The sequence below is a fragment of the Sarcophilus harrisii genome, chromosome 2 (assembly GCF_902635505.1).
Source record: "Sarcophilus harrisii chromosome 2, mSarHar1.11, whole genome shotgun sequence".
NCBI lineage: Eukaryota > Metazoa > Chordata > Mammalia > Dasyuromorphia > Dasyuridae > Sarcophilus > Sarcophilus harrisii.
Window position 1 is genome coordinate 32832311 of NC_045427.1, and position 15032 is coordinate 32847342.

The window sequence follows — 15032 nt, forward strand, 5'->3', positions numbered from 1 at the left end:
CAGAGGATTTTCCTCCATTGTTTTTAAATTTTGATTTTTAAATGCTCTCTCCATCCACTGAGAGTTAAGATATCAAATATTGTAAGTACGAAATGATGCAAAATATATTTCTCTATCAGCAAAATCACCAAAAACAAACACACACATACACAAACACACAAAACCCCAAACTCCAAAACAAATCTTCAGTTTACACTGTCAGTTCTCTCTCTGGAGGTGAACAGCATTTTTCATCATTATGTCCTTTGGAATTGTCTTAAATCATTTTCTTGAACAGAGTAGTCAAGTCAGTTGCAGTTGATCATTAAAATATTGCTATTACTGAATCCTATGATCTAGTTCTGCTTATTTTACTGCATCTACTTATATAAGTCTTCTGAGATTTTTTTCTGAAACAATCACTCTCATTTCCTATAGCAAATGGGATTCCATCACAATCATGTATAACAACTTGTTAGGCCTTTTGCCTCTTGATAGACATTCCCCTAAATTTACAATTCTTTGTCACCATAAATAACAAAAACAAAAAACTTGTTTTTTGTATAAACATACTTTTATCCCTTGCTCTCTCTGCAATACAGACTTAGAAGTGGTGTTGCTGGGTCAAAGGATATGCACTTTTAAGAGCCCTTTGAGCATAGTTACAAACTTCTCTAAAATGGCTGAAGCAGTTCAGAATAGTGCATTAATGTGCATTTTACCTTACCCTCTAAAATGTTATCTTCCTTGTTTCTTATATTGACCAATCTGATAGATGTGAGGCAGCAGCACAGAGTTGTATTAATTTGCATTTTCCTAAAAATAGTGATTCGGAGCTTTTTTTTCCCCCCCAAATAACTCGGGATAGCTTTTGACTTCTGTAAACTACCCATTCATATCCCTTGACCACCATGGGGTTCTCATTCATCTTTTCATGTAGCATATATTAGATTACAAAGCATTTGGCTACCTCAAGAGAATTGTAATTATCTGCACTACATTGAATTGCTTCACTTTAATATTCACAGCACTGGCCAGAAATCACATCTCATAAATATCTGGCCCTTGTGATGCTTCTTTTTTTAATTAAGGTGATTCCAAATCTTTATGGTTCACACTGGGTACACTAATGAACATGTACAGAAGTAACATGAGCATGATACATTTCTCACCCACAATCAATAGCTGTTTTATCATATATAGGTTCATCAGCAGACATCATCTATAAGTTTATGACATGCCATTTGCCCAGGGATCAAAGTTAATATCAAGGTTCTCTCAATACCACCCTACACTCAGGACTAACTTAAGTCAGCAAAACCCCACCCTTCCTGAAAGCTAATGGGAAAATAACAACAAATCTTTGTGTCTTTAGAGCTCTGGAGAGAAAAGGGATTATTTCAGTCCATGGAAGATAAGGATTTTCTGAATTGCATTGAGGGACTCAGAATCACATTTTAGTCAACTGAGAGATCTTCCCACATTTCTTATCTTAATGAGAAATCTATTAAGAATTCTGAGACATAAAGGTCTTCCCATATGCACTATATGCAAAAGAGTTGTCTTCAGAATGAATTCTTTGATTTTGAGCAAGTTGAATTCTAAGTCTGAAGGTATTTCCACATTCATTACACTTATTAGGTCTCTATCCAATACGAATTATCTAATGTCGATTAAGATCTAAATTCAAGCAGGACTTCCCTCATACAGTACATTCATAAGGTTTCTCTCCAGTATAAATTCTTAGAAGTTAAATAACAACTGAGTTGTCCTGGAAGTTCCTCTCATACTTGTAAGAAAAATCTTAAGTCTCAGCCAAGTCCTCCAAATATTTTCAGTGACTGTACAGAATCAGAATCTCAATGAATGTCAGCCAAGTTCCTCTATGTAACCTTGTACTGAGAACATGACAAGGTACTTGCAATTGATAATTCACCAGGAGGCACAGGAAGAGCAGGCCACTTTTCCTTGTGCTTGATTTAAGACGTTCTTTTGAGCTTTGGTATGCATTTCACCCCAAAAACCTAGTCAGTTCCCTGAATGAAACCAGTTAGCTTAAGGGAATGGATAAACTATTCCCCTTTGTGGAAGCCCCCATATCTGGGGAGCTGTTCAGTTCAAAGGATCATATATCAAATAATAAACTGGGCACAGTGCCTTTTTTATTCTCAATGTATAAAAACCCTGTAGAGGGAGGGGGCTGTTGGAACATCACCCCAAGAGAGGATGGTCTTGCCTGGGATTTTCCCTCTTTGGAGTGTACTCTCCCTGGCTGAATGATTTGGGGTTCCCCCAGACTGAAGAGTCAGGAGTTAGTGTTTCCCAAACTGGTAATGATGTATGATACATGTCTGTCTTTGTTATTACTGTGATAATGGCACCTGTTTGTGTATGTGTGTGTGTGTGTGTGCTTATTACAAGTTTTTTTTTTCACTATTTCTTGTTTATATCAGCAATCAACTTTTACTTCCCTTTTTCAGTCTCTGCCTGTTCAATGTGAAATCCAAACCTATATTAACTCTACATTCCTTACATTCATAAAGAATATTATCCCATTGGACAGTAAGTTGTATTTGCTTCTCAAAGGACTTCCCACATTCACAAGATTTCTCTCCAGTATGAATTTTGATATAGAATAAATGCTGAATTATAGAGGAAAATCTTCCCATACTCATTAGACTCATGAAGAATGTCTCCAGTTTGAATTTCCAATGGATAGTAGTCTTATTCCTGAAGCCCTTCAAACATTCACTATGTTTAAAATATTTCTCTTCAATATGAATTTTCTGTTCTGATGCCCAAGGGGTTGTTCCTTCCTCCAGAAGACTTTCCCATGTTATCTACATTTATACAGTTTCTCTTCATTATGAATTCATTAATTACAAGATGAGTTGTGATACAAAGTCAATTCACATGCCTTATGAGGAATATCTCCATGAACTCTCTGATAGGCATAAAATAATGAACTAAGTCTAAAGGTCTTCCCACACTTGAGGCTTCTCTTGTGAATGAATTTTTTGATGTTGAGTAAATTGAATCCTCAGTCTGAAGGCCTTTCTACATATACTACATTTATAAGGTTTCTCTCCAGTATGAATTCTTTGATGTTGGACAAGCTCTGAGTTGTAGGGTAAAGCTTTCCCATATTCCTTGTATTGATAAAGTCCAGCATGAGATTTCTGATGTATGGTAAGATGTGCCTTTCTCTTGAAAGCCTTCTGACATTCATTACATTTATAAAGTTTTTTTTCCTTATGAATTCTCTGATGCACAGTAAGATGTTGCTTCCTTCTAAAGACCTTCTCACATAAATGACATTTATAAGGCTTTTCTCCAGTATGAGTTCTTTGATGTCGAGTAAGTTCTGAGTTGTAAGGGAAAGCCTTCCCACACTCCTTACATTCATAAAGAACCTTTCCAGTATGAATTCTCTGATGCACAGTAAGTAGTGTCTTCCTTCTGAAGGCATTCCCACAGTCACCACATTCATAAGGTTTCTCTCCAGTATGGATTCTTTGATGTAGAATAAATGCTGAATGGTAGGGGAAAGCTTTCCCACACTCCTTACATTGATAAAGATTCTCTCCAGCATGAGATTTCTGATGTATAGTAAGATGTGCCTTTCTCTTGAAGGCTTTCTGACATTCATTACATTCATAAGGTTTTTCTCCTGTATGAATTCTCTGATGCACAGTAAGATGTTGCTTTCGCCTAAACACTTTTCCACATAAACGACATTTATAAGGCTTCTCTCCAGTATGAATTCTTTGATGTCGAATAAGTTCTGACTTGTAGGGGAAAGCCTTCCTACACTCCTTACATTCATAAAGAATCTTTCCAGTATGAATTCTCTGATGCACATTAAGTAGTGTCTTACTTCGAAACACTTCTGCACATTCACTACATGCATAAGGTTTTTCTCCAGTATGAATTCTTTGATGTACAATAAATGCCGAGTTGTAGAGGAAAGCCTTCCCACACTCCTTGCATTCATAAACAATGTCTCCATTATGAATTCTTTGATGCACAATAAGATGTGCCTTCTTCTCAAAGGCTTTTCTACATTCACTACATTTATAAGGTTTTTCTCCAGTATGAATTCTCTGGTGTTTAATAAGATCTGAACTGTGATAGAAAGTCTTCCTACACTCCTTACATTTGTAAAGAATCTTTAAAGGATGAAATCTCTGATGCATAGTAAGTTTTATCTTACTACTAAAGACCTTCTTACATTCACTACATTCATAAGGTTTCTCTCCAGTATGGATTCTTTCATGTCGAGTATGATGTGCTTTCAATCTGAACGCCTTCCCACATTCACTACATTCATAAGGTTTCTCTCCAGTATGAATTCTTTGATGCACAGTAAATTGTGTTTTCCTCTTGAAAGCTTTCCCACATTCACAACATTTATAAGGTTTCTCTCTGGTAGGAATTATCAGAGGATGAATAAAATCTGGGTTGCGGTAGAAGGCCTTCCCAAACTCCTTACGTCCATAAATAATCCTTTCAGTGTGAGTTCTCTGATGAACAGTAAGTCGTGTTTTATTCCTGAAGGCCTTCCCACATTCATTACATTTATGTTTCTCTCCGGTATGAATTTTTTGATTTTCAAAATGTTCTGAGTTGCCATATTCCTTACACGCATTAGGAATCTCTTGAGTATGAATTCTCTGATGGATATGAAGTTGTGTCTTCTGTCTAAAGGCCTTCCCACATTCACTACATTCAAAAGGTTTCTCTCCAGTATGAATTCTCTGATGTCGAGTAAGATTTGCCTTTACATTGAAGGCCTTCCCACATACACTACATTCATAAGGTTTCTCTCCAGTATGAATTCTTTGATGTCGGATAAGTTCAGAGTTCCATTGGAAAGCCTTCCCACACTCTTTACATTTATAAAAAAAGTCTCCAGTATGAATTCTCTTATGTATAGCAAGACACTGTTTGCTCCTGATGGCCTTTCCATATTCACTACATTCAGAAGGTTTCTTTCCAGTAATTTCTTTGCCCTCTGAAAAAAAAAAGAATAAAGACATGATTAACCTGGCCTTTCCTTTCCTTTCCCAAGGTTCTTAACTGTCCAAATTTATAGCTATTCCCTTGCCTTTCCACTTGGGAGGGCTAGCCTCAATGGGTTTTAACTAAAGATTATAGTTTATATAATGTGAAAATATAATGCAAAGGTAAAAAATAAATTAAATTATGATGACATAATCTGGAGGAATTTATAAACCCTTACTCTATGATACATAGCTGATATTTAAATAGAATAAGGAAAGGGAAGACTATCTACAAAAAGTAGATGATTTTGAGAACTTGTAAATATGTCCTTACAATCCTAGATGAAAACAGCAAAGGAAAAGACTGAATAAAAAGAAAAGGATATTTGGTGAGTTTAGAATAAGTAAGAAAGATAGAGAGAGGCACAAAGCAAACAGAGTAAAGAAATACGAGGAAAAGGAGTCATAACAGATAATTGTTGCCATAAATTTTCTCTAAAAATTTAACACGTCTACTTTAAAAGGAACTGATTAAAATTTCAAGAGTAACAATATAGCCATTTTTCAAATTCTGGTAATCAAAGAAAACAAAAACAATTTGGAGTTATCACAAAATAGCCATCAGATTAGTAAAGATACTTTAAAAGGATAACACATTTTGGCAGTTATGCTGAAATAGGTACTTATTTAGCTTCTCCTGACATTTTTCTGAAAAATAACACAGCAATTTCAGTTAAGCTAAACTTTTCATACCCTTTGACCCAATAGTCCTACTACTAGTGATACCCTCAAAATGCTATTGAAAAGAAACAAAGTACTCTCTCAAAAATATTCACACCTTTTTGTGAAATAGCAATTTAAAAAAAAAAAAAAGGTAGATCTAATGATGGAGTTCTAGCTAAACAAGCCTATCACATAAATATATTTTCAAAGTGTAAAAACAGGATGACATTACATGATGGACTGAAGAAAGGAACTTAAGTTAAGATTAAATATTTTATAAAAGTAGTTATAAATACTTTATAACAGCAGCAAAACCATCCAAAAGAAAATATTAGAAGGGGATTCAGACTCATATGCAAAAAAAAGGCGTACTGTTAATATTTTAACAGGGAGGATAAATTGATGGAAAACAGGAGAATGCCTCCTTAACATAAAATATTCAGTGATGAACAGAAGGAAAAAACCTGCCATCTACTGAGGCAACAACTTTCTTTGAGAATGGAAATACATAAGGGTAAATAGGTACATAAAAAAGTAATTTCTTGAGTTAAAAAATAAAGTTTAAAATCTCAGCTTCTTTCAACAGATCTGAGAAGTTTTAATAAGACCAACGTATTCAACATTTTACAAGAGTTTTGATCTAAAATGACCAACAAAGCAATATTTTGCAGTAACCCATTTGTTTGGTTTTTATGTATTCACCTGGACAGCTGTTTCTTGAAATATCTGCCTCTGATATCCAAAATGCTTCCTTTCTTTCTAATTGGTAGATGACATCTGGTTTGGAAACTGCAAATCCTGTCACAGAACAGAGAGATTAAATATTCCTCCCAACTATTCATAGAAAAGTTTTGAAATAAAGATGCAGACTTTTTCTCATACCACCTAAAGCATTAGCTCATTATGTCTGAGATATTATTTTTTTCCAATGCATGGAGGGTTCAATGGGAAGACCAGAGAGAGGGGAAGGTTCTGTTTTAGTTTTTTGTTTTGTTTTTAATTAGGGTGGAAGAGGGAGTGAATCAGTAAAACTTAATAAAAATTTAAAACTAGTTCACACTCCCTTTAGGGGGAAAAAGTACACATGGCAGGAAGACCTCAAGGATAGTACAAACAACCACTGAAAGATATTCTTTATTACAGGGGAATGGGTTAGAGAGTAGGACTAAAGGAAAAATTCATTAGACTTAACTTCCTACTTAGACAATGAAAATACTTTATGTATAAAGAAAACCTCACTGGGATTAAACAAAAAACCTTGCATCTGAAGCAACAGAGAGGGGAAGGTACATTCTCAAGGATAATAACAAATTGAAAAGTCAAGTTTCCAGGCAAAGCTCTTTCCTGTGCAAACAAGTACTCTATCCCTTCACTACAAAAGAATTAGGAATATCTTCCTTTTGTACGCCAAAGAGTAACTGTTAGAATCTTGAAGTTGTCATAGCATACACCAAGACTTCAAAGGAATAACCATTCTTACCCAAAGAGGCCAGGTTCCTATAGTTCTCCAGCATCACCTCCCTGTATAAGTTTTTCTGAGACACGGTCAAATATACCCATTCTTCCCAGGTGAATTCTACAGCCACATCCTTGAATGTCACCAATTCCTGAAACACCAGAAGTATTCATGTTTACCAGGTATTGCTCTGTTATGATGTTTAAATACTGTTCTTTGTCCATTGTTTTTGAAAAGACCATGACATCAGAAAGATGATGCCATCGCTTACAAGTAAATTGCATTTAAGTGAGGGAAGATTGTGAAAAGACAGCAGCCTCACTTTCTCCTCCAAGGCCATTTGGATTCAGTATAAGATAAAGATCAGGATGATTGGACATGACCCTGGATGCAGTGGGAGACTTTGGCTTTTTTTTAAGATAGTTCAAATATTAACGCTTTGCAGTAGGGATTTTTTTTTTTTTTTAATTTGTAAGCCAGTACAACACCCAAAGCATAGTAGGCACTTAAGAATTCCTCTCCCATTAGGCTATAAGCTCCTTGGGAGCAGATTATTTTTGTTTTTGTGTTCCCAACACTTACCCCAGTGCCTAACACTTTGTAGGTGCTTAATAAATGCTTAGTGTTAATGAATCCAATGAATCAATTTTATTTTTTTTCTGATTAATAGTTTTAATAGTACATGATCTCAGGTATACAATTTTCACTATTGAATCTTTTATATAAAATCAATTACAATACGCATGATTTTCAAATGAGACAATATTTATTAAACTAGTTAGTTTACATTACTATGAAGCTTCACTTGAAAAATACCTTAAGTAAAATGAACATTTGTTCTAAAAGTTCCCTGATTTAAAAAATATGAATAGAAATATACATTTCAATTAAAAAAAAATCAAGACAATGATTAAATACGTACTGATTAATCAATTACACTTGAAAACTTTTTATAATCTATGCATGAGTACACATTAGATAAAAGTCTACACATTATTAATGCAAAATTGCAGTACTCAAGTCAGAAAAACAGCTGCTGTCTATTTTTTTTCCTCTTTATGAACTGGAGGTAATTTTCTATACACTATTAAGTGTCTAGTTTTTAAAAAATAAATCTGCAGCATTTCCATTTTGCAACTAGGAAAATACAAACATCTGGAGAGAAGGGATGGGGAAATCACTCTGTCATTATTTGGTGAGAAATAATTATGAAAGAGTAAAATAAAACATTCATCAAGGTCGTGCTGAGCAACAGCTTCTTAAATAAAAAAAGCTTTTGATAAAATTTAAAAAGAGGAATGGGGAAGGAAAGGGAAATGGAATGAGAAAGGATATATGAAAATAGAGATTGAAATTATTTTTCACAAACTTCTTTTGAGGAAATTGTTTGTTGCCCATAGAGAAAATGTAAATCAAATGAAATGCATTACCTTTGGGGCCTTCCTTATAGGAGAATGTTCTCCCAAGAAAACAATAGCTCCACAGTGAGCACACAGTGGATTGTACTTCAGTCTCAAACATCAGCCCTGATCATTCTGATGGGGATATTGGCTCCTAATTAAAATTTAGAGGAAAGAAGCAAGGTAGAAATTTCCTAGGCAATTCCCCATAGGAAGGGGATTGAGGGTTAGTACTAAATTTTAGGGCATAAACCACTGTGAAGTTTAGGAGAACAACCACACTGGTGGTCTTATTGTTCTGAGACAATATTTGGTGAAACAATTATTCACAGCTAGGTAAAAAATATTCTCTACAATTTTAAACCTGGCAGTTAAGACAGATCTATCTGTAATCTTTTTTCTGCTAAGGTTTTTATAAGCTTGTTTTAAAATTTTTTTTTTCTTTGCTTCTGATAGATCTTCCATCTCTTTGGGACTGAAATGGCAAAATTTGATGTTTGTTTTTTTATTTCTGAGAAAAGGAAAAGACAATGAGGAAATAAGTTACTTTCATAATCAAAGTAATAAAACAGAGATGTGTATCTGAATTATCTCTTTCAAATTTCACTATTTCAGTACCAACAAGATGGAAGATCTACTAAAAATATTTAAGTTGTTTAATCATAAAAATGCAGAGTGGCCAAGAGAAATCTAGAATATGGTTAAGTAGAGTTTTTGGGGGGGATCCTACTGAATTCAATGAATCAATTTTAAATGTGCACCCATGGCTTTTTCTTCTGACTGCTAAGGTCAAGCAACAGTATGCCTAATCTTTTTCCTACTTGCTGTTATAAAAAATGGAGACATTTCCAAATTGAAAACTGGTTAAAGGATATGAACAGGCACTTTTCAGGAGAAAAACAATCAAAGCTCTATCTAGTCATTTATAAAAATGCTCTAGGGGGCAGCTAGTTGGTATAGTGGATTAGAGCACCAGCCCTGAAGTCAGGAGGACCCGAGTTCAAATCTGGCCTCAGACATTTAACACTTCCTGGCTGTGTGACCCTGGGCAAGTCATTTAACCCCAATTGCCTCAGCAAAAAATAAATAAAAAATGCTCTAAATCACTAATAATCAGACAAATTTAAATTAAAACAACTCAGATACTAATTTAAATCTATTATGACAGAAAAGATGATGGAATGGATGTGGAAAAATAAGAACAATGATGCACTATTGAAGGGGTGAATTGATCCAACAAATCATTCTTGGAGAACAGTTTGGAACTATGTCCAAAGAACTACAAAATAGGTCTGTATTTCAAAGAAATCAAAGAAAAAGGGAAAGGATCTAAATGTACAAAAATATTTATATCAGTGTTTTTTTTTTTAAATGTGATAAGACCTTGAATAGAAATTGAATGGACGCCCACCAATTAAAGATGTGGAATATGACTGATGAAATAATATTTCATCATAACAAGTGTGAGCCGAGGGAAAAAGAAGGAAGCAGAACCAGAACATTGTACACAGTAATAGCAACATTGTAAAAATGATTAACTGTGGGAAAACATAGATACTCTGATGGATACAATGATTCATGAAAATCCCAAAGGACTCATAATAAAATAGAGAATTGATACACTTCTAAGTATAGATTGAAACATATTATTTTTTTCATTTTCCTTTATTTTCCTTCTCCATCCCAGCTAATCTGTATGACTTCACATGCATAAATAACGTACATCCCAAGGCTTGCCTTCTCATCAGGTGCAAGAGAGGATGGATGGAAGGGAAAAGATTTCTATCTCAATCTTTTAGCTTTAAGTTGATGGTTCTCCCAAGGCCAGCAATTTCTGAGACAAAAGCATGTGAGAAACACGTAATCCAGGGTTTTAGGCAGAGGTCACTCACCTGGCTGGGCCTGGCGGTCCCTGCGGGGGCCATCGCCTCCTCCTCTTCCTCCTCCTTCTCAGGGGCACAGCAGAGGCCCCGAGAGGTGGCGGTGCTGGGGAGGAAAGGAAGCCCATGAGAAACCCCACTTGTCACTGAGGGGGACCCCGGGAGGCGGGGCCACCAGGACGCGGTCACTTCTTCTCCGGAGGGGGCGCTGGCTTCAGGCCAACATCTCCCCAGGGACAGAGCTGGAGCCCGGGAGGAGCCGCAAGGCACCCCCAGCAGCAGAAAGCTTCCTGACGGAGGGGGCACCCAGGAGAATGCTGGGAAGAGGAGAGAAAGCTCACGTGACATCGGGCCCACGGAGCGGACCCGCACCAGGCCTCCTTCACAAAGACAGGCTGCACGGCGAAAAGGACCGAGGCCGTGAGGGTCAGCAGCAGCCGGGGACCCTTAGGGGCGGGGCTGTGATTGCGGTCGGTCTCCAGGCTCCGCCCCGACAGGCCGGGCACCTTGGCCCAGGAGCGGCGCAAAGGCCGCGGTAATCCGGGACAGGTCTACCTTCGCCCCCAGCGAACGCTCCCCTACTCTCTGTGTGCGTCCCCAAAAGTCCCCAGCGCTCCGACCCCGCCGCATCCCCGCTACCGGCCTCGGCTGGGCCCGATCCCGCTTTCGCATCCCGCTCACCCCGTCCCAGATGGATCAGGAGAGAGAAGAGCAAGCAACCACTAAAAAACACGGGAAAGGGTGGAAGAGAGCTGGCGGAAGTGACGTAAAGGGACGGCCCATCCTCCCTGAAAAATGCTCAGAAGGCTAACAAAGCCTTCTGGGAATTGTAGTTTAGAGGCTTCGGCGCCCGGCCCATCCTCCGTCCGCAAGGCGGTCCTGCCCCGCCCCTTCTGGCATGGAGCCCCGCCCCCTCTCCGCTGGTTATCTCAGTCCCAGCACCCACGAAGTGTCCCTACTCCTGCGCTCTCAGAACTGTCGGGCTCCTCCAGTCCTGATTCGTGCCCGGCTGCCTGTTTACTTGGGCAGTCAGAGCGCTCCAGTTACTTAAATGCCTGCGGCCGGGAAGGGAAACTTTCTCACAGGTGTCCGGGGGTGGCCGGGGCGCGCGCTCCCGGGCCGTATGGACAGATATTTAATGATCAGATGCTACCAAATGATCAGTCCTGATTGGACTAGAATCCGGGTCCCACTGACTTATTTCTCACAGGAAGAGACTCATACACACCACAAAATGTGCAGTAGCTTCTTAGTGGTGGCTGAGAGCTGGAAATGGGGAAGCCCGTCAGCTGGTGCATCTAAGTTGCTGTAAATGATTGTGATGTGGGAAAACTTCCTATCTTTGATTCCCAAACCCCCTCCTAGTTAATAATGTAAATTACCCTTTAACTCACAAATCCTGGTCCCTTTGAATTCCAATAGAAGATCCAGACCTGTCCCAGCCCCATCCCTACTGAGCCAACTTTGGGGCTACACCCCAAAGCCCCTCGAGCCAAGTCTCCTACTATAAAAGGGCCACGCTGGGACCCCCTCTTTGCAGAGATTCCAAACATGCCAGCCATGTGAGGACCCTCTGTCCACTGGACAGTCCAGTGCCCTCTTTGTCTCTACCTTCACCTGTCTCCTACTTCTAAACTCAATAATAAACCTCTTTTACCAATCTAGCTCTCGGGGCCAATAAATTCCTTCATTGGGAACTCCGCCGCTGGTCTAGTAGCAGTAGTGGCATTTACCTGCCACTAGACCTTAACTAAACCCTAATTTCATTTAGGTACCTCAAATCTAGACCTTAACAATTGTATGGAGTCTTATTGTGCGATAAGAAACGAGGAGCAGCAAAACCTGAAAAGACTTACTTGAACTCGTGTAAAGTGAAATGAGCAGAAGAGCAGGGCATGATGACAACTGACCAGGGAGACAAGGCAGAGCCACTGTTTACTCTGTCAAGAGACTGACAAGGTCTCAGGAGATCTGAGCACATTCAGCTGTACTTGGGGAGGGCAAGTCCTCTGACCTGGACAGACAAAAAGCAAAGAAGAGCTAACATTTACATGGAGCTTACTGTGTTCTGTGCTAAGTACTTTACAATGAGTGTTTCATTTGGCTCTTGGACGACCCTGGGAAACAGGTGCTGTTATTATCTCAATTTTACACAAGTGGAAATTAAGGTGAAATGACTGGCCCCGGGTTATATACCTAGTAAGTGTCTGAAGTTGAATTTGGACTCAGGTCTTTCCCTACTTCACTGCACCAACCTAGGTTCTTTTTAGTTATCTCTTACTATTGAAAAAATTGGCAAGTAGGATTGTTGAGTCATTGTGATACAGGCAAGATCACGGACAACAAGACAGACACTGCAGAAGAAATAGAAAAGTCCAAATTTTCTAAAAAGAACTTTCCTTCTCTCTCCCCTCTCCAAGAATTGGTAGAGCAGTTCTTAATCTGTTAAAAGATTCATCAAATGAAAACAGAAACTTTTAATTACTTTGCCATTAAGTGATTCTTAAACATGTTAAAACTTCCCTCTCCTTTATTTGTTTTAAACAATGATTTAAGTGATTTTTTTCACCTATGAACTTTTCCTAATCCAGATATATTTGATTGCTGGAGAAAAATTTCATTATCACTTGTATTCTAAACATGTAAGTCGTATGATGTTTTATATGGCTATGACAGTTATATTTGAAAAAGTTTTTAGTGTGGGTAAAAATGTAAAACTGTACATGGGCCTTAGATTTTGAAACTTATGAATGAAAAAATGTTTAAGTTGTATTTTTGATTTTATAAAGTATATTCTTGTTATTAAAAATGTTTATCTTAGAACAAAACTACAAAAAGAAAAAAATTAGTCTGAATGTACTCTAGATTTTGAGAAAGCAGATTTGAATTGGTCTAGAGGAAAGGTTCAGAGTTATATTCCCTTGAAGTAAAATGTTTTAGAGGAAAATCAGCCCAGAAGTGATAAAAGGTCAAGAACAAGGAAGGGATGGAGGGAAGGAAAGTGAGAGAGAATTCCAATCAATCAGAAAAATGAGTTTTGTTTAGACAGATCAAATATATACATGACAAACTCCCCAACCAACTTAGACTGAAAAAAAAAAAGTACAGAGGATAGAAGCAAGACCACATAAGAAAGAATCAACATATGAGCAGGGTATGGTCCTGGGAGGAAAAATGTATCAGAAATGTCAAAACTCAGAAAAGCTGAGGCTAAAATTGAGGATGACAAAAAGTCTTTTTTTAAAAAGTCATGTTAGAAGAAAAAGAGAAATCAAAGAAGAGAAAAAATGATATCTAGCAACACAGTTTTTATTTTTAGTTTTTCTCTCCAAAGAAGAATGACTTCTACATTGCATAGGTTGATTTTCTTTTCTTTTCTTTTCTTTTTATTTTCCTTTATTTTCTTTTACCCTAATTTAGGCATGCTAATGATGGATCACAGTGAAAAATTAGTAGTGAAAAATTGCTTTTCTAACTAATGGATGTGAAGCAATAAAAATCTGTATATCTAGTTTAGGACTGTGGAGCAATAAAACTCATTTGTTGCTCTTTATCCATCTCCTGAAAAACTCCCATTCTGACTTACTTGTTTTTTTGTAAAATCTTTTGACCTCTCCCTTTCCTAAAGTTATGATCCTTCCTGACTCCTTCCTTCTTCTAAGTTCCCTTTAAATTTACAACTTGTTTACAGCTTGTTAGTGTACAGATTAAGTCCCAAATTTTAATATCAAAAGCCTTTCTAATTGCTAGACTCCTTTAGGGCCTAGTATTTCAGATTTGATTTAATAAAGTTTTTTACAGGTACAAGAAAATTTTCTTGAAATCTTTCAACCGACTCCCTAATACTTCACTAACAATTCTTTTTGCTGGCACATGTGGATATGTTTAATCTTAATCATGGAGCCAGTTTTAGCGGCCAATCTCTATTCATGAACTAGCAAGATGTCACAGCTATTATATATATATATATATATATATATATATATATACACACACATATATGTATATGTACATATATGTGTAATAACTGTGCAAATGAAAACCCCATCCAAATTGACTAGACTGACTAAATGTATATTACCGGATGAATACATCACTGAGACTTGCTAACATTCCTTTATGGAATCTATGAATTAGATTAGATTAGATTTAGATTAGAATAAAATTAGAATCCATCTTTTCACTGCTGTGATCAGGAAATGTTGTTATTGTTGCACCATTTCTGAGTCTTAGTGACTCTCCTTGGGGTTTTCTTTGCAAATACCGGAGTGGTTTTGCCATTTCCTTCTCCCTCTCATTTTAGAGATCTGAGGCAAATAGGGATTAGTGGTTTGTCTAGGGTCCCACAGCTAGTAAGCGTGTATTTGAATTGAGCGCTCTAATCTTTGAGCCCCCAGCAGCCCAAAGCCCCACTAATCTCGACAGTGACTCGAGACAATTTCAAAGGCCACATGATGAAAAATACTACCCCATCCCCTCCAGAGTGATGAATCTAAATGCAGATTAGTGGGATGGGGGGGTTTCATTTAACTTTATTTTTATCGTTTTGTTTCCTTTTACACTGCTAGCCCTACCCAGTCTGAAAGTTGGC

At 37.5% G+C, this 15032-nt stretch overlaps 1 protein-coding gene and 1 gene segment (V, D, J or C); both read right to left on the reverse strand.

Annotated features, from left to right (window-relative positions):
- LOC100935631 overlaps window positions 1-15032 on the reverse strand; it is an 824790-nt gene that overhangs the window by 405709 nt on the left and 404049 nt on the right.
- LOC111718727 (zinc finger protein 420-like) lies at window positions 1074-11190 on the reverse strand. Of its 2 annotated transcripts, XM_023495242.2 has the most exons (5): window positions 11123-11190; window positions 10454-10547; window positions 7186-7312; window positions 6408-6503; window positions 1074-4993 (listed from the first exon to the last, which is right to left on the reverse strand). In XM_023495242.2, exons 2-5 carry the CDS (start codon window positions 10484-10486, stop codon window positions 2952-2954), a joined length of 2298 nt encoding a protein of 765 aa, XP_023351010.1. In that variant the 5' UTR covers window positions 10487-10547; window positions 11123-11190; the 3' UTR covers window positions 1074-2951. The 2 variants fall into 2 exon arrangements, with proteins under 2 accessions (XP_023351010.1, XP_023351009.1); XM_023495241.2 differs by having other exon boundaries at window positions 10454-11190.

Excerpts from the sequence above, each read along its gene's own strand:
- LOC111718727 (XM_023495241.2), bottom strand. The coding sequence starts at position 10,789 with ATGTCACGTGAGCTTTCTCTCCTCTTCCCAGCATTCTCCTGGGTGCCC. Across the intron at positions 7,313-10,453 it reads GGACCGCCAGGCCCAGCCAG|GAATTGGTGACATTCAAGGA; the intron begins GTGAGTGACCTC and ends CTGGTGTTTCAG. Across the intron at positions 6,504-7,185 it reads TAGGAACCTGGCCTCTTTGG|GATTTGCAGTTTCCAAACCA; the intron begins GTAAGAATGGTT and ends GTTCTGTGACAG.